The 20,264-nt window shown below is 45.5% G+C and overlaps 1 protein-coding gene across 1 annotated transcript in view; it reads right to left on the bottom strand.

Annotated features, from left to right (window-relative positions):
• Positions 1-20,015, bottom strand: part of TM9SF3 (transmembrane 9 superfamily member 3) — a 63,985-nt gene extending 43,970 nt beyond the window's left edge. The window contains exons 1-2 of the mRNA XM_074999840.1: positions 19,826-20,015; positions 6,966-7,161 (exon numbers count right to left, since the gene is read on the bottom strand). Coding sequence (XP_074855941.1) covers positions 6,966-7,161; positions 19,826-19,900 — 271 coding nt within the window. The 5' untranslated portion in view covers positions 19,901-20,015. The remainder of the gene's footprint in view (positions 1-6,965; positions 7,162-19,825) is intronic.
• Positions 20,016-20,264: the final 249 nt, after the last annotated feature.

Genomic DNA, 20,264 nt, shown 5'->3' with positions numbered 1-20,264 from the left:
AAGTTCTGTTCTGCATTTTTTTAAACTGGTCCCACTTAATTCTCATTTTTAAATCACAGGAACACTTCCATAGGTCCTTGGCTTTGTGAAGGATTATTTTAGGCCAGACTTGACCATTGTGAATATTTAAGTATTGCTCAGAGAATCAGGACAAAAGCATCTATTAGTAGAGCATTCTGATTCTTGTAAGTATGAAATGCTCCAAGAATGGGACCACCACAGCAAGTCCAATTTTGTTTTATTTTGGAAAAATTTAATCTCCCACCCCTTAGTAACAAATCCAAAGCTCAGGGACTCTAATTGCTGTTTCTAATTAATGCCTAGCTGACTGAAAAAAGAGTTCTAGCTAGCAGCTGTCACATCTTCCTGAAATGCCGCATACAACATGAAGCCTTTATTATACTTTTGGGTACAATTTCCTTGGTCTACAGGAAGCAAGCAAAAAAAATTCGAAGCAAGCAATATATTAATGTACAACAAAGATGTGCTTAAAATATGATTTTTGTTTTTAAATTCACAGCTTTTTCCTACTGAGCTTTGTACCTGTAAGAGTGCCAAAAAAACCTACACCACAATTTGGTATTTCATTACAACTCAAGTGTAAGTCTGTCAATTCAATCACTTGTCATTTTGACATGTCTGTTTCCTTATTGAAGTGTCACTATTAAAGATTTTGTTTGCCAAAAATATATAAAATTACTATAAAAGGATAAGTCTATATCAATACGATGCTTCCTTATTTTTATGTATAAAGGTATTCGTCTGTGGTTGGGTCCATGAAAGACATTCATTCTAATGGCCACTCTGGGCAACATGTTTATAACAGATAATATGGCCGTATCTACACTAGGGCATGGAAATGATATGGACCAGGGAATATCAATTTTTAGCATAACGGTGGCTGTGCAAATTTCAAAAATGCAAATGGGAGTAAGGGAATTTCACAGTTGGGTGTGTATCTCTAAGCACCCACGTCTAGAGCGTCTGTCAGCACTTCGAAGTTAGCAGCTTTGAAATTCACATGGCTGCCATTATATTAATCAGGCGCTGCATATGCATGGCAGTGCCTCACTTTTATTCCCCGGTTTGCGTCATTTCCATGCCCCCTCAAAGAAGGGGGCTAGTGTAGACACAGCCTTTATCTAGTAGCATCAGCAAACTTAGAAGAGGTCTGTACAGATCTGTACTTGAAAAAATACTTTATGTATGCAATTTCTTCATCTGCTAGAGAAAGATGATTTAGGAAGAAGGAAGTAGAAAGTTTGCATGTGATGAAAATAATGAGAGTTACATGTATTATAAATTGCTAAATCCACCCTGGCTACTCTGGCATTAGCAACATTTGGAGCCTTAATGTAGAGTACCTATTAGTGTTTTCTTTACTATATCAACTATACATGCTCTGGGAAGGATTACACGAGAAGTACCATAGTCTTCAGTTTCAGGCAGTGGACTGTGATTCAGGTGATGAGGTTCCAAGCTCTGCAGAAATGTTGTGGTCTTAAGCAAGTCATTTAATCTACGCCATGCCTGTAACACAGGTTCTCTCCCCACCATCATATGTCTATTTACAACAAGCTCTTTGAGGCAGAAACTCTTACTACCCATTTGTAGCACACCTAACAGAATTTGTCTCTGATCTGTAATACATTTAATAATGGTTCATGCTGACATTTAATTTGTAATTTTTAGGCTTAAATCTCATCTAACTGAAGTTGACCTAATCAGTCAGAAATGTAGCCACATCAGTGCACATAGCTAATCTAAACATGATAAACCCCTTTCAAGCCACAATCTGCAGTAGTGTCGCTTTATCCCAGTTGTACCTGTGGCAAGTTCTACTTACAAGGCTCCAGTGACTTCCAGCATTTTTACCACAGCTTCTAGTATTGATGTATCTGCCACAGTCTTGTCTACAAAGTTATTGGATGTGATCAAACTAGCAGAAGCTTCCTTCTTCCAACCTCCACTTCACTCCACAAAAACAAGACTTTTCACAGTATAGACAGGACTCAAAGCTCAAACTCTGGATTCCTACTTTTGTTACAGTGAGGAAACTTTATGACAAAAAGCTGAAAAACGTCCAAGTAGGCATTCAGAGACGTCCGAGAAAGAGTGCTATGTGAAGGCACCAGATACTGATTGTGAGCCCATTTCTTCTGAGACAGCATAGGGGAAAAAGAAAGCTCTGGGATGAGCAAGTAAGTTTGACTACAAAGAGATCTGGAGAGGGGACAGAGGACAGAAACGTGAATAGATTTTTCAACCTGCATATCCAGCTTTCTTGAAGAGGGTGGGATGAGTATGACATGAAAAGAATGTTGGCACAAAAACCAGTCAGCATAAATTGGCTATGAATACATTTAGAAACTAGACGTTTTCTGTCTGGAAGGTTTTGGAACAGCCTTCCAATAGGTGTAGTGAAGGCAAACAAAATAATTAGTTTTAAAATGAAGCCTAGAAAGTTTATAAATAGCATTCTGTGACCGGGTTGCCTGCCAAAGCTGGGAACTAAACTTAAGACTACAAACAATCTCCTTACATAGGGACATCATGACCCGAGACTAAGCCAGCCTGACTGCCCCAGGCAATAATGGTGGGAGTCAGGCTTTATTGCCCCTTTATGTCTCTATGGGAAAGAGCTCCTGTTCTCAGAAGGCTGTAATAAAGGGCGCCTGAAAGAGCCCATTTCCTTCCCTGGGCATCCATGCTGTTTTCCCCCCTTATTCACAGAACTTGTAAAGTTATTGAAACCTCCATTTCCATTTCAACAGGAAAGGTTTCTGTTCTCATACTGCTCAGAAAAATCTATGATGGAAGTATCAGTCTGCTACCACACAAGTAGTTATCCACTGCTGTGCCCACAGTGATCAAAATTAAAAATCAAGCCATCCACATCCACACCAAAACCTGAGATGACAGCTGAGAGCATCAGTAAATGAACTGCTGGATGGCTAATCTTCTCCAAGTCAAGAAACAACTCTGGGAAAGAAAGGAAAGCAGAATCCACAATGAAAAAGGCAGAAATATTCTCATCTGCCTGCCTGAGGCAGAGAAAGAAGAACACACCCATCAGCACTGTACCCGCCAAGTCACAAAAACCGATTTCTGTATTGCTTGCTCCCAGGGATAATGCACGATCTCTATGCAAAGATACTGCAATACAAATTAGCACCAATCACTGATATAAACTGGTTGTATAAAGTCAGACATTTGTCATTCCCTGAACAGGTAGGGAGTGATTCAATAAAGCTTTGCCACAGTGTTTAACTGAAGTCAGAGGAACTGAGAACAGCCTCCCTCATTCTTTTTTGCTTATTTTCATGCATTTTCTAGGAAATTAAATATTTTATGGATTTTACTAAAATCTGAATGAAAGCAATCTGCAAATTAGTAAGAAAAGGACTGCCAGCATCATTCACCGATACCATCAGATTCTTTTAAAGAATAAGGTTGTTACCATGATTTTTAAGTCACACAAATGCCTTTCCTTAACGTTAGCAACAATGCCTTAATGTGTTAAAACTGAAAGTTATAAAATCTAATTAGATTTCACCATTTAGAGCCCTTGTTTTCATTCTGTGAAATGTGTAAATCGAAGCACTACTGCACTTACCAAAGGGTTGCGTTCTCACGCACCCTTGTGTAACTTAAATTTCACATAAATCGGGGCGGGGGATTTTTTCTCTGGCGGAACACATTCTGCAGCCGGGAAAGCAGCAGGAGTACCTGGGGCTCCCACTGAAAGGTAAGTCCTCGGGTTGGGAGGCGGGGGCACTTGAGGAGGGTTAAGCCTGGTGGTGGGTTGGGGCTGCAGGAGGGATGGTAGGGGGGGTTAAGCCTGGGGTGGATTAGGGCTGCAGGGGAGTGGAGTTGAGCCAGAGTCACGGGCACAAGGGGTTTGAACCGAGGCCGGGAGAGGGGCTGAGCTGGAGCCGCATGTGGGGATGATGAACCGGGCGGCAGGGTGTTTGAACTGGGGCTGCATGCAGAGGGTTTTAACCGGGGCTGGAGGTTTGAGCTGGAGCCACACGAGGGGGGTGAGCCAGGGTTTGAACTGGGGCCAGGAGAGGTTGAGCCGGGACTGGCAGGGGTGTTGAACCAGGGCCATGCATGAAGGGTTTGAACCCGGTCACCTGGGGGGGGCGGGGGAGGAGTTGAGCTGGCTGGGGAGTTGAACCAGGGCCTGGGGTGGTGAACCGGAGCCAGAGCCCAGCATGGGGTTGGAGGGTGAGCTGAGCCGTGTGCAGGTGGTGAGCGGGGCTGGGGGGTTTGAAGCTGGCTTGTGTGGGGCTGGGAGGGGGGTGTACTGAGCCAGGGCTGGAAGGAGCAGGATTTTGAATTGCACTTAATTCGTATTAATGCAAGTTAAGCACAACTCGAACTTGCCTATTTCTAGGGTTTACTGTACTCTTATTTTGAATGCATATGGCTTACAAGAACCTCAGTCCATTAATCCCAACTGCTGGAAGAGGGAAGGCTCCTGAAACTTATAAAAGATCCCCCTGGAACAGGTTTGGGGGCCAGATGATGTGGAAGAATGGTCCATCTTTTGTATCTGGCTCCGCCTGGTATGAATCAGGCATCACAAACTCCCTTAGCTAACAGAAAGAAGTACCTTTGCCCATTTCCGCCCCTCTCAGGTACTGCAAAGGGTGAAAATTTCCAAAAAAGACTATTGAACCCACAAAATTCTTCACTGCTGTGAAACATACAATTCCTCTATTCACCCATAGTCCCAAACTTTTTTTTTTTTTTTTTGTAAATCCTCAGTTGCTGCTCAGAGCTTTCTCAAGCAGCAGCATACAAATAAAATGACTGACATTCACTACTGCTTTAAGATTATGAATAACAGCAATTACACTAATTCACTAATTTCAATTGGTAGAAGTGTTGCATTAGATGGAAGGAAAGGAGGCAAGTGCACAAGAAAGCTCCTCCCTTCCAACAGTCCAAAGGTGGCAGAAAAGCCATTATTTTTCAGCTACATAAAAACAAAAAGTACAGTATGGAAATGCAGCCACTAGCCCATGGCTCAACTACAACCACCCAGTAGAAATGTTTGTACTTTCTCCCTTCCTCAGCAGCATGCTGCCTCTGGACCTAACATGTCCTTAATATATGCCTTCCATATGTGCTTTTTGCTGATATATTTAGTACTCTCGGGAAAAATGTGGTATATTTTTCATGCAGACTTACAGCGGTTTCTCATTAATCAATATAAAATGCTTTGAAACTTAAACCATGCATGCTCCTATGAATTACTTCACTTACAAGCTGCTCTATGAACTGTTTACAAGATATGAAGATTCACACCACATGTTAAGAGCAGTTATGCTAAAAAGTTGACCTGCCTCAGCAATTCTGTCTTTTCTGCTTTTTCAAAAAGATTCTTCCTGATACTGAAAGGACATTAAAAGAGCTAAGATTTATTGTTGGATTAACAGTGTACATGTATGTTCATTTTTTCTTTAGTAACTTCATTGCAATTTACGTTTCTATAGATTAGGGTTTTGTCATCAGCAATGATCAGTTTTACAGAACACTGCAAAAAACCTTCAAAGTGGAACTTTTACCAAGTTAATTCACTTTTGTAGCCCAATTTTAAGAGCCTTCAACACAGGTTACACATGACCTATGTACTGGGCAATTTCACATTTAGTTTTATAGCTTCAATGTAGATGCTAGCAGTTCATACATCATCCATTAAGACATAAATTATCCTGTTAATCATTATTTTAAAATCAGTGGACCCATTATTTCTTTCTATTCATTTACCTGGAAAGTGATAAATCTAATCTGTGGAATTGCATGTCATTTATTTCCCTCTTCTACACCCAATTCCAATTTATTTTTTAACTTTATATGTAATCAAGATTTAAATATTGCAAATATGAAGGAAATGAATGGCAACAAAGTTTTCAGTCTGAATTGTTATATAACTAAGATCTACCTGTATTTCTGGATTTTCAATTTTTTGTTTTACCAACTTTTAATTTTACAAAAATGATTGGGCAAAAACACCCAACAGTGAATCTTTTACAACTGCAAGATTAAACAAGAGGGATATAACACTTAACATTAGTTTTGGGCAGGCCTTTCAAAAATGCTGAAACACAGCTCCTACTGATCTCATGAGGAGCTCTGTGTGCTGTCAGTACACTTGAAAAATCTGTTCAGAGCAGCATCCACAATTCCCCCTCCTCCTTCATTATGCTGAAGAGGATCTGTAAGAGAACCACAGTTCACCTCTACTCCAAAAGCAAAAACAGCAACATCATAATTCCAATATTAGATACCAATAGGACCCATGTTACGCGAACACAGAAGTTTAAAGAATACAGTAAACCCTCAAGTTACATAAGGGCTGGTCAGTTTATTGGCTCCCAGACTGGCAGGGAGCCAGGAACCAGGGGGCAGCCTGGTTCCTCTCCCCCAATTGTGGGACCCAGGAAACTGACCAGCACATGGCTGCCGCTTGGTTCCCAGCTCATGGCAGCTTAGGAGACCTGGGAACCTAGTCAGCAATGAGCTAGGAACCAAGCAGCAGCCTGGGTGCCAGCCACCCTCCCCTTCCCTTGCAGAGATGGGAAACTGACCAGGGCAGCAGCCTTGGTCAGTTTCTTGGCTCCATCCAGAGGAGGGGAGCCTGCAAACAGGGGCAACCTGGCTCCCTGCTCCCCACCTCGCTCCTTGGAGCCAGGAAACGACTTCCATACTGGAGCATTCTTCAGTCTTCTTCAACACTGTCTACATTCAGTATTTGTATGGTCATAATTAATCACCTCAAAAGTTTATTGGCTGTGGCAAAGAAATTTCTTAATTAAGGGGTGAATGAGACACACAAAGAAAGGCCTCTGCTTTCAGAGTTGTGACAAACAATGAAATCTGCTAGTCAAGGAAACGGAAGTTTACAATTCAGGAATTAAATGTAGGAGTTTTTAAATTTGTCTTAGAATGCTTACCTTTAAATTTAATGTCCAAACCACTAAATTCCAATTCCACTCCTTGAAGTGCTTCTCCTAGTGTTTCATGATAATGACTGATGCTTTTTTTGGATCCCACACAAAAAGGAAGAGAGAAATATTTGTATGTCTCTTGGCGATTGTGATAAGGTCCTACTGTATTCATCCAAAGAACGACTTCTTCTTTATCTTGGTACTGAAAAATAAAAGCATATCCAAACATGTGAAAAGCCTATCAAAGGAAAATTAAGCACATCCATTCTTCATTTTATTTAGAGTGGCAATGATTTATCTGGGGAGTTCTGAAATGAGAGGTCCAAACTCCATCTGCACTTGGAGTTAGAGAGCTAAAAGACCATCACCTAAGAAATATTTAGGGGGAAATCTATGCCTGTTCCTCTTAGGCATTTAAACAATATTTGGCACAATGGTCCGAAACATCAGTGACCATTTAGAGGTAACATTCCCAGAAACTGCATGCAAAATAACTAGCAAAAGGTACGAAAGAAAAACTCTTATTTTTATCTGTAACTGTATAAATTTGCCGTAAAAACCACATATAAGCTACGTCTACACTAGCCCCAAACTTCGAAATGGCCACGCAAATGGCCATTTCAAAGTTTACTAATGAAGCGCTGAAATGCATATTCAGCCCTTCATTAGCATGCGGGCGGCCACGGCACTTCGAAATTGACGCGCCTCGTCCCGACAGAGCTCCTTTTTGAAAGGATCCCGCCTACTTCGAAGTCCCCTTATTCCCATGAGCTCATGGGAATAAGGGGACTTCAAAGTAGGCGGGGTCCATTCGAAAAGGAGCCCCGTCAGGACGAGCCGCGCGGCAGCAAGGCACGTCAATTTCGAAGTGCCGCGGCCACCCGCATGCTAATGAAGCGCTGAATATGCATTTCAGCGCTTCATTAGTGAACTTCGAAATGGCCATTTGCGTGGCCATTTCCAAGTTTGGGGCTAGTGTAGACACGGCCATAGGGTGCAGAAATTGTGCCTTGGCAGAACAAAGCACCCTCCACCTTAATCAATCACCTGAAGTAGCCAGGAGGGTCATTCTCTTTACAAGGGTTTCCCATGGACTTCTCTGTAAAAGCAACTAAAAATCTCACCTCATGTAGCTACCTCTGGCCCGTAGCTGTCTAAACTTTTTTCAAGCCCTATCATAATTCCAACATCCAGTATATGCATTTCTCAGATAAATGCCTTATTTAACACAGAGGTGCACACTCAAAAATAAAAATAGAGTGTTTAAGTTTTGCTAACCTTGACTTTTTGGGGGGGAGGGGTAGGTTCCTTGTAATAATCTTTATAGGACTAACAGTTTACTTCTAACCTTTTCCCTTCACTTTACTATACTGGTGGCTACACTCTCAATTCACCAAACCACCTGAAGGTGCATATAACTGTTTTGCACATAACAAATCCGACTCTCCGTGCTATTTAAGAGCTAAAATTCAGGCTCCACAAATATGTAAGAATAAACCATTGTCACAAGGATCTTAGATGTGCACAAATGGAACAAATGTTGACAAGTTACTCTGAGTGGAAAGGGGACTCAAATGTCAGTTAGTCATAAATACATTTTTATTGCGCAGACAAAGTAACTAGTAGACAGAGTTAGACATTTTTCATTTCAACAAATGAACAAAACTCCTTAAATATACTTATGAATAATCGACTGTCACAGTGCAAGCTGAGCCTAGAAATAATTAGCTATAAACCCACATGCAGAGTGCTTGAGGCATGAGTGCTTAAAAAGTTTTATTCTGATTTATGCACTTAAGTTGCCATGCTTTGAGAAAATACATAACCCTTTCACGCCACTTTATTAACAAGTCAAAGTAGCTTATACTACAATGGAAAGCCTTATACAGTGAACCCTAGCTTTACGCGGCTTCACGTTGCGCGAAACTTACTTTAATGCGAATTTCGCACAATGTGAAGCTGCTGGAGACTCAACCTGCCCTCCCAGAGAGGTGCTAGGCACCACTCTGGAAGGGGACAAAGGGAAGGCTGTTAGCACGCCAAGCTGTCTGCCCCTGTGGGCAGTCAGGCGGGCTAAAACCCCTTCCCCCTACTTCCCAGAGCAGTGCCGTTTGACAGCCATGCCAGTTCACACCCGTTAAACCCCCCACCGGGTCAACCCCCCCCCCGACTCCCCCACTCCCATTGCCCCAGCTCACCTCACCTTCCCCCAGCAGGGGGTTCTAGCCACACTTCCATGGACCTGGCTCCAACCCCCCTGCCCCAACCACCCCACCAGGGCCAGACCCAACCCCCATGTGGCCCCAGCTCACACCCCTATGCACACGGTTGGCTCAGTGCATGAGGTGCTCCAAACCCCACCCCTCCCACTCAAGCGCCCCACCCCAGTGCACCCCCATTCAACCCCTCCCCCTCCCTGCTCAACCCCCCACAACTCCAGCTTTCTCCCCGTGCACATGGAGCTCCGGCTCTCCCCTCCCCGCCACTCAACCACCATGCCCCAGTGCACCGCACATTCAACCTGCCCACCCGGCTCAACCCCTCCCTCCCATGGCCCAGCTCACCCCCGACGCATGGGGCTCCAGCTGTCAGCCACTGCCAGCATGTGCAGGGGCTGTAATCCCCATGCCAGCTCCACCCACCCCCCGCCCCAGTGTATCCCCATTCAATCCCCCCTCTGCCTGCCTCAAACTCTACCCCCACCCCCTGTCCCTAGCTCACTCCCCGCAGCACGTGCTCGGCTGCCAGCCACCAGCATGCACAGGGGGTCAGGCAGTCAGCCGCTGCAGGTGCATGAGGCTCTACCCCCACCCAGCTAACCCCTCTGCCTCAGTTCTCCCTGTTCAACCCCTCCCTCAACCTTCTGCCTCCCCAGTTCACACCCCCCGGCACATAGGGCTCCCAACCCCCAGCGTGCATGCATGCATGCGTCCAGCTCCAACCCCCCTACCCACCACCCCCATGGCCTGGGCTCCAACCCCCTCCATCTCCTGGCTCCACTGCACCTTCCCACCCACCCCAGGCTTAGCTCCCTTGCCCCCTTCCAGGGCCCCAACCCATCCCCCAAGCCCTCCCCGACTTACGCAAAATTCAAGGTATGTGAGGGCTGTGTGGGACGCAACCCTCGTGTACCTCAAGGTATTACTGTATTCTTTCCTATTACACCGGTAGCAACTGTCACTATTACCTGTCCAGCAGTAACACCAACCAGCAGCTGTCAGTTTCACAAAACTTGTCAAAATAGCAGAAGTCTGAGAGGTCTTAAGGTGTAGCACCACACAGGGTGCTTCAATAATCTAGTCAGGGTAACAGATGATATGGTTAGTTGTATTTGGATCCTCATCTGAAAGACAGGCTCACAGACTTTTTGCTGAGGGCAGAAGAAAAATGCCCCTAAGGTACCGCTCACTGAGCATCAAGAATAAGAGAACCAATGACGACACTCAATCACCCTTTCCAGCACATACCAGGCTACAAAAGTTCAGTAACAAGCGGCAGGCACACCGGCTTCGCTTGGAGAAATGCTCTCCAACTGTTTTCCACAGACTAGTGGCATTACCTCTGTTCTCCTGACTGAACTCCAGTCACGCTTCAGGCTCTTCAAACACTAGTAAGTCATTCAGCCACATCACACAGGCCTGAGAGTGCTGCAAATCAATGTTACAAATACATACTAATCTACATCTCCTCACAAGCCTTTCCAATTAGCCTCACCCTCTGGGCAGATGTGACAAAAAGGTACTGAGGGAGAGAGTTTATTGGACAACTCCTCACTTACTCAATTTTACTCTATGATCTTAGACAGCAAGACAGAAAATAAAAGACCGTTTTACATCTGCTATGGTATTGAAGGAAGCGTTGCGTGAGGCATGCAACTGGGGGAGCCAGATGGTCTTTACTAAAAATCACTGTTCTGTAAGATTATGTAACTGGGTGTGATAGTTTCCCTCTCCTGCCATTCAAACAGCAATTTCCTCTTTAGCTACAGAAGATTCAATGACAGCTGGATGGAGGCATTTGCAGAAGAGAATAAACAAAGACTGCATCAGAAGTGCCCTATAAGAACAAACAGAATAGTAAAGAAAAATTTAGTAGTGATCAGGTACAGTGTAGAAGAAATAAACTAACATAATTAGGAGAAAATAAGAGCAAATCATCAGACTCTTCTTTTTCTAAAGACAGCTGCCAGTGCTCACGGCACATAAAATGGTAAAGATGTCGACAGACTACCTGATCTGTCCCCTTTAAATATGAAAAGCATGTTTACAAATGAATACACTTGTCTCAAGTAGAAATTAATGCAATTGAGTCTTCTGAGTGACAGAAGTAGTTAACAAGTCAGGAGTCAGTCATGATTTTCAGAGAGGGGGTATTTAAATTTGCCATAGGTAGTTCCTTCTTTACTAAGATACAGTTCCTGTTCACAATAAAAAGCTAAGGAAATTTACTAAATCAATCAATCAATGTAAACAATTTCAAGTTTGTTTTCTATATCAAGAAGCTTAACTAAACTTCAAGGCTCCTTCAAACCAACAAGAATTATCTTGTATCCACAAAGGACACCGTTTTTCTAGAAATGCCTCAAGCATATTCTTAGTTCACTCTGCACTCCACCCTGCACAAAAAACATGTCCATAAAAAGGCCAGGAAGACAGCTTTACAGCCACATGATGGCCAAGAGTCTTCACAAGAATATGAATAGTCAAGACTTTTAAATAGGTGCTGTAAAATGTAATGTGCAGGCAGCGAAAAAGTCAACAAACAGAAAGCATTGCATCTTCAGTATTGGCATAATTGGCACTCTCACGCTTTGCTGCTTCATAAGTGATACAATACAACACAGGCCAAAGATCCTGCCAAGATATGAAATGTGATTTTCTAGAGCCTGGCACAGATGCAAAATTGGTATCTTCATCCACAAAAGTGATCCACAAATGTCCACATCCATGGATATAAACTGGATATCCAAAAATTGGCAGGATTCTAGATGATAAACTCTGCATCCACTAGGGATGTAAAATCCCATTTAATTGGTAGGTTTAACCAGTTAACCAATTAAAGGAGGAGGCAGTCCACTCCACTTCCTCCCCACCCATAGCGCAATGGGGATTGAGCCTCCTCCGACCAGGCTGGAGCACCCGCACTCACAGTATGCCAGGGACCTGGGCTACTCTGGCCCAGCTGCTCCTGTCCACAGCAGCCTATCCAGTCACACCCCCACATCCAGCCGCTGGAGCACCCCACAAACAGCAGTCCTACAGGGCTTGAGCAACCCCCTGCCCACAGTGGACAGGAGGCTGCTCCAGCCCATACCAGTTAACTGTGACCAGTAAGCCCCACCCATTGAGGATGAGGCTTACCACTTAGCCATTAACAACCCTAGCATCCACATCCTCGCTTGCAAAAATGAGCTGCAGATATCCGCATCCACGGATGTGGATACTCTTGGATAAAAGCAGATTTGCAGAGCTCTACTTCTAAAGTGAGAGTGAGCACAGACTGAAGAAAACACATCTCAATGGCTGCACAAAACCCGGGAAGTCCCATCATAATATTACAGAAGGTTGTATAAACATACAATTTTAAATACCCTATTCACCATATCAATTTATACTAAACTTAAGCAGCAAATCACAAATGGGATTTCATAGCGTTTTCTGTACCAAAAGTGATAACATTTCAGTAACTCTGATGACTATGTTGAGAATGTAATGATCTGTTTTGATCGCCTTAACACATACAGGTTGAACCTCTGAAATCTATTAATCCCTGGTCCAGCAACAACTGTGGTCTGAGATGACCATGGATGTTGCTGGCCCAGATAACCCCAGCAGCCTGGAGTGGGGGGCCAGCTGGGAGCCGCAACCAGCAGCAGCCAGGGAGACTGTGGAGGGGAAAGGCTGGCAGAGTCTGGAGGCTGAAGCTGGGAGACCAATGGAGAGCGGGGGAGCACTGACCTCCCCGATCCAGCAAACTCTGTGGTTCGGGGCCACTCAGGTCCCAAAGACACTGGCCAAAGGAAGTCCAAGTCATAGTAATTCTCCAGACAAATGTAACTTTAAGTACAAGCTGCCCCCTTATGCCCAAGCCCCCTCTAACAAACTAAAGCTTTAGAAACTTTTATTTAAATAAATCAATATAATACAGTAAGACCTCGAATTACACGGAGGTTGCATTCTGGACAACCTCTGTGTAAATCGAATTTCACATAAGCTGGGGAGGGGTTGGGGAAGCAAGCAGCTTTGGAAAGTGGAGGGGCAGCCATGTGACCTCCGGCTTCTCCCAGCTGGGGAGCCCAGCACCCACACAGCTGCTTGTGGCACCAGTTCTCCCAGCTGGGGAACCCAGTGCAAAGACAAAGGCTTGGGGCATGGTTTCTCAGGACTGTGCCACAAGCCCGTGCACGCGTAGGGCTCCCCCGCTGGGAGAACCGGTGCTGCAAGCAGCTGTCTGTCAGAAATGGCAGCCTGATTTACAGCTGCTGCCCTTGACCGGAGTGGCTGCCAACACTGACAGGAGCAGGAAACTGCTCCTGTCAGGAGCAGCAAGAGTCAGGCTGCTGTCCCTTACAGGAGCCGTTTCCCCATTACTAACAGGGACGGCAGTTGCGTTAACCCAAGACATGTGCAACTTGATTCTGCATATCTCGAGGGTTTACTGTATTGGTAAAGTATAACCATACTCTACCTAGCACAATTGTCATGGATGAGAGCATCTATGCCGCCCCTTTTTAGAGTTGGTTTGCATAAGATAATGTGGTCCCTTCTAACACTTTCTCCTGGGGTAGTCCTCCAGCAAGACTGTCCAGACTAGAGCTAGGACTGCACTGTAACAGCTACACTAACAATAAAATATTAGAGAGATCTCCAATAGTGGCACACCACCAAAATGTATAGCTATATTTACAGGGTGAATTAGTGCTTGCAAGTATTTCCATGGGCTGGCAACAATGCTTCAGGCGCTACTTTCAAGCCAGATGCAAACAGAAAATAAATGCATAAAGATGAAAATACTCTAAAAAGAAACAGAGCAACAACCAGACTGTTCTTAGGCATACAGTGTGTATACTGAAACCCATTTCCCTCCAGACAGCACATTTGCAGTGGGACAAAGCTTAAAGCTCTCTTTGGGCTCCTTCATAAAAGGAGAGAATTTAACACGGTAAAGCGATGGGCAACAAAGAACAGTGACTGGACTGCATGACTTCACCTTAGGGGGCTGAATCAATTTCCAAACAGTTATGCACTCACCTTACAGTAGCTCCATCTAGGTGGTATTTCCCTAGTTCATGTTCAGATCCTTCCTTGCATCTTTACTCCCATATTGAGAGCAAAATTTACCAGACTACTCTACTCTGAAGCAACATCACACAATATTTCAGAAAAAAAAGAACAAAACAGTGCTTTTTAGTGAAACAACAAAGCGGCAAAAGGGACAGCAATAAAAGATAGCTCCAAAACACCAAGAGGATTCATGAAATGATCGGTAAGCCTAAATTACTAAGCCTTTCAGTGCCTCACGGACATGAAAGGTACATCAAGCATTGCTGCTGAAGCCCAACTTCCACTACGCATGTTCATGACACATTAAACCAGTGGTGAGCAACTTGCAGCACACGTTAGGGTTCTATGGGTGGTCCACACGACGCTTTGTTTACCATTGCCGATGCGCAGGGTTGCCTGATTCCACAGTTTCCATCCATGTTGGTTTTTGCCACAGGCAAGGGTATGTGAAGCGAGGTGTGTGCCGACTCTACACAACATCAAATCCTTAGGGAGCATATGACTATTACAGTCAATCAAAGGGCTGCTAAGGCTGAACTGGCACAAGCCACAAATTCTAGATAAGCAAGCGCAGTTAGCAAAACCACCCTATCTCAGGAGACTGTCTTGGTTACAATAATCTTGTGGCCCACTGAGACAAAGGAAGGGCACCCATACAGCTCCCTCACTGGCCTAGGTTGCCCAGCGCTGCCTTAAAGCCTTGGATTACAACTTTAAGGTTGTAATTTAGGTCAGGCAAAGGTATGTCCAGTAGCACACTCTCTTTTACACCTTCTGAATTATAAACCCTGTCAACTGGTAGCTAGTTAGAGTAGGAAAACGTTACAGTATGAATAGATTAGCCTTTCATCCCCCAGAAGTGACAGAAGATTTCACAGCATATCGAGCCCTGGTCTGTACTGTTTATTTCACCTGTTCCAAAAAAGACTCAACATTTTCAGGAGAGGCAGCCAAGTTTAATCATAGCTTTATAAATCTTGTGACAAAGCTCCTCCTCAAACTTGGTGGGTCCCATGCTTTTTAGTGGATTGCTTGCCTTAGAAGTTCAGAACAGCACGGGGAAAACTAGGGGAACAAAATTCCACTGTCTCTGTGGCCCCTCCAAGTGGTACAGGGCAGAAAAACCCTTTTACCAATACCCATCCTGTTCCCATGCTGTAATAGGGAGAGGATGGTTGGCAGAACCTAGACCTGTGCTCCCTTCTCCAGGTTCCAGCCCAGGGACCCTGTGAAAGCAGCTGCCTGCAAACATCTCCAATAATAGAATTATAGAATCAAAGAACACGGGAACTGGAAGGGACCTCAAGAGGTCATCGAGTCCAGTTCCTGCCCTCATGGCAGGACCAAGTCCCACCTAGACCGTCCTTGATAGATGCCTACATGTTATGTATAACTATGAAGTACCACATCAACTTTGTTTAGATAAACTTAGATAAGTCAGTTATGAGCCTTCATGTGCGCAAAACCAATGAAGCATAAACAGAAGTGAGCAACGCTGAAGTCAAAGTTTGGGTGACAGTTGAAGGATTTAATCAAACTATTGCTTTACCGGGGCTCTACATACTATATTTTCTATACACTCAAAAAGTTTTAAATGAAGTGTAATTAAAAGGCACGCATCTATCAATGCGTCACAAATACTCTCCTTCCACAGATTTGACAGTGCTTGAATAGCTGTGGTCCAGGGAAACTTAGCTGTTATACTTCCCCACGGCTCTTTCCAGCATCTTCCTTACCTACATGTTCATCTTTCTGGTACTTGCTTGCACTTGCTCCTTCCAGATCCTACATAAACACTCCTCTCCTCAGCACCTTGTGCACACGGAGCCAACCAAAGAGGAGCCATTTTTAATCAACCAGTCTCAGCTGGTTCTTAATTGGCCTGAGGTGTTCTGATCAGTTTCACTCACTGTGACTTTGGAAGCCTCCTAATTGACCGCAGGTGCTTTAAATGGATTGAGTGCCCTGACTGATCTGGCAAATTTCTGCTACTTCTGGAATAGCCTCTGTTAGTTTACCCTAGGAACAGGGGCTAATATTTCACTTCTACTACTCTTCTGTAGCACTGTTCATAGGATGGTCTGTGGTTAAGACATTAGCCTAGGCATTAGGAAATGTGGTTCAAGTGCATGCTCTATTATAGACTACTCTCCTCTCGCACTCTGGCCCAAGTGTCACAATATATAATACAGGTGTGGTGAATCAGGCCCTCAAGGGTTGGAGCTTTCCTCCCCAGCATCCAGCCCGCTGTGAGGTGGGGGATGTGGAGTCCTGAGTCAGGCAAGCTGAGGCAGGATCAGGACCATGGGCTCTGTCTGACAGAGTCAGCGCCAAACACCAATGCCACTCCCCTTTCTCACCAGAGAGGCTTTTCCCCCAGCTGCTCTGGCCAGAATTGTAGCCAATGAGAGCAATGGGGGGTAGTGCCTGAGAGCAGCAGGGAACACAGAGCCAGATGCTTACCTGGCACAGCTCCCTGCGGGCACAACACCCCACCCCCAATAACCCAGATCCACCCCCTGGCTTCTGCACCCGACTCTCACCCAGATCACCCCAATCCCAGCCCACTTGTGACAGTCTCCCTCGCCTGCTTCCTGGAAGCCCCCCCTCCCACAATGAACCCCAGTTCTGGTCCAATCTCAGAGCCTGAGGGCCCACAAAATCTATAGCCCTGGTCCCCATTGGCTCTGGGGCTGGTATGCAAGGGGAATGAGACAAGTGTTTTTGTTTGTCAGAAACTATATCAGAAAGGGTTTTTTGTCTCTGTTTTTTTCCTTTTTTGGCTCCTCAGTTGTGTGGCCCCCAACTGATTTTTCTGTGCATCAGTGGCCCCCTTCACAAAAATGGTTCTCCATTCCTAATATGATGTATATTACCTGTGCTGAATATATATCCTAGACTGTTTGTTTTATTGGTCCCTGGGAGACCTCCTGAGACCAAGTTCTCTCAAGTACCTAAACATTGTGCTCATATGAACTGTAATTATCACTGTAGGTCAGATTTCAAACTCATGAGCTTCAAACCAATTACAAGAGAGGAAGACCTGTATTACTACTATTCCTACACTTATAGGGACATGAACTGTTTAGAAAAGTTTGCCCACTTCATTTGCTTGAGAAGGTATTCTGGAAAGTGGGGGGAACTGAGAAAAAATGCACAATATTGGTCATCTACAATAGTTTCTTAGATGAATTAATTTTCTAAGTACATATATTTAAGCTAAATTATACATCAAGGAAATAATTATAAATTTAAGTTTTAGGTTCATGACTTAAACATCAGCAAAAGACCCACTTATTCATATTAGCAATTAGATTTTTTTAAAACATTTCATTTATTTTTCACCACTTAGGTGGTTTGTTTTGTTTTTTTTAGGTTTTTGTATGTCCTGCAGTCTGGCCAGCTAAAATACAGCACTTACTTTCACTTACTGGTTCTCCCATACTAACCCAATGCTAGAGGATACCCAAGATGTTTCTCAAAAATGTAAAAATCTGAGGATGAATCTGTTTTAGGTCTTTTTGTAACATTCATCTAGCACAGTGGTGTCCAAGAAAAAATTAATTCACAGTCACAGCCTGCCCCACCACCCCTCTCCAAGCCAGGTGCCACCCCCCCATGAGATGACTCACTTGGACCCATGTGATCCTCCCTGGGCTGAAGCTGCACCACACTGGCTGCCCTTTGGCTGGACCCACAGGGGCTGGGGGAGCCACCTATGCTGATGCCACTAAGCACTTGTCCCACCGTGTGGTGGGGCACATGCGTGGAGCAGCCACACGTGCCACTCTCCTGAACCACATTTCGCCACACCATGCTGTCCAGTGGTGGCAAAGGGGGAGTTTACTGGACACCATGGATCTAGCATCTCTGCAACTCCACCACTACTAGCAACAGCAGCGCTACAAATTGAGCAAGCACTTTTATTCTACCACCTAAGCTTGCTTTAAGTAGGATCAGAGCATACTGTAAAAACATCTATGCATTGTCTAAACTAGTATTTCTACACACACTAGCAACAATGGTGGATGAGCAATAAAAGAGGTCCTAGTGTGGGCAAAGAGCAGATAGAGAACTTAAGACTCTGTGAAGGAATATGTAATTAAACAGGTATACAATTAACTACTGAATTATTTTCCAGCAACTTCATCTGAATAAAGGGCCTTTTTACACTAAATGATATTTTGCTTATATGGCACATTCTGTACCAAGGACAGCTGTATCTATTACAGAATTATAGAGCTGGAGAAATGGAGGGAACCTCAAGAGATCGCCTAGACCAGTCCTGAGTACTCAAGGAAGAACCAAGTAGTATCAAGATCATCTGTGACAGAAGTTTGTTTAATCTGCTCTTAAAAATCTCCATTGGTAGAAATTTCACTATCTTGCTAGGCAATTTATTCCAATGCTTAATGACCTGACAATTCAGAAGTTTATTCTGCATGTACAACCTAAACTGCCCTTATTGCAATTTAAATTCAGGGTGCTTCTTGCCCTATTCTCAGAGGTAAAGGAGAACAATTGTTCTCTCTCATCCTTATAACAATATTTTATGTATTACACCTTCTCAGCCTTTTCTTCTCCAAACTACATACATATCTCATGGAACAGGAAGGGACCTTGAGTGGACATCAAATCCAGGCTCCTGCCCCCTTGGCAAGAACAAGCACCAACCCTGACAGATTTTTAAAGCTATTTGCCTCAGACCCTAAATGGCCTTCAAGGATGGAACTCACAACCCTGGGTTTACAAGGCCAAAACTCAAACCAAGTCTCCCCTCCTAAGTCATGTATTTGGGACCTGTAATCACTTTCATTGCTCATCTACCACGGACAATTGTCAAATCCACAGAATCTGAGCTAGTGTATACCTGTATGGGGAACAGCATCAAAGAAAGGGGAATGTGTACACCTGCAAGAAGTTTGGTAAACTGAGGCGCACACATACTTAATCTCTGTGGGCACACACAGCACAATGTTAGCGCATACCCAACGTTTCTCAAATATGGAAAAAAATCTGAGAATGAATCTGTTTTCAATCTTTCTGTTCCATTCATCCAGCACAATGGCGTCTAACAACAATTTTAACTGATCGTCACAGCTCCCTCGCCCCTCCCCAAGCCAGATGCCAGCCCACCACCCACCCTCTGCTGGCACACACGGTCTGTTCCCCCACAAAAGGGCAGTACTCAGGGTCCCTCCATAAACACACACACTTCCTCCTCCCAGGGGTACGGGTGCAGCCCTCCCAACACACTTCTCCCACCACAGAGGGCTGGTAGTCATGGTCCCCCGCCCTAAACACACCCCCAGCCAGGGAGAGTTTGTACCAACGCAGCCCCCCATACAGGGCAAGTGTGCACACGCACACAGGCACCTCCACACGTAGGAGGAGTGTGCACAGGCTCACATACACGCCTACAGCCAGGACGAGCGTGCACAGACGCTCGGGTACCCCCATATCTAGGACGCGTGTGCACAGCCCCCTCCCCCACACGAGGCCCCCCTCCGCCGCGCACCACAGACCCGCCCGCTAAGGCGGCGCGGCGCGAGGCGGGCGCCGCAGGCCCGGCCGGCTCCTCACCGTGTGCTCGTGCTCGTCGGCCCGGGCCCGCAGCAACAGCAGCGCCGCGCACAGCAGCAGCCTGGGCAGCGCCATCCTCCCCGCCGGCCTCCTGCACGTCAGCCCCAGGCCGCCCCCGAGCGGCCCTCGCTCCGCCCGGCCCGAACCCGGACCCGACCCAGCCGCCGCGGGTGAGACGCTGCTTCCGCTACCCCGGCCACGTCATCCGGCCGCACACCGGAAGCGCCGCGCCTACGGTGGCGGGAGGGGGCCAAACGTCAGCGCGCGCGCGCGCGCGCGGCAACGACGGCCTGGGCGGAAGAGGTGCGCGCGCGCGCGCCGCTGCCGCTTCCAGGCACCATGGGCAGCGCGCAGCTGCACGTGGGGGAACCGTTGGCGAGGGGTGGGGGGAGCGGCTGCCCCTGGCGCGTGCACGGGGGAGGGGGTAGCGCCGGGACAG

Source organism: Carettochelys insculpta, chromosome 7 (assembly GCF_033958435.1).
Source record: "Carettochelys insculpta isolate YL-2023 chromosome 7, ASM3395843v1, whole genome shotgun sequence".
Lineage (NCBI taxonomy): Eukaryota > Metazoa > Chordata > Testudines > Carettochelyidae > Carettochelys > Carettochelys insculpta.
The sequence above is the reverse complement of the archived record's forward strand: the minus strand, read 5'-3'. Positions and strand labels throughout refer to the sequence as shown.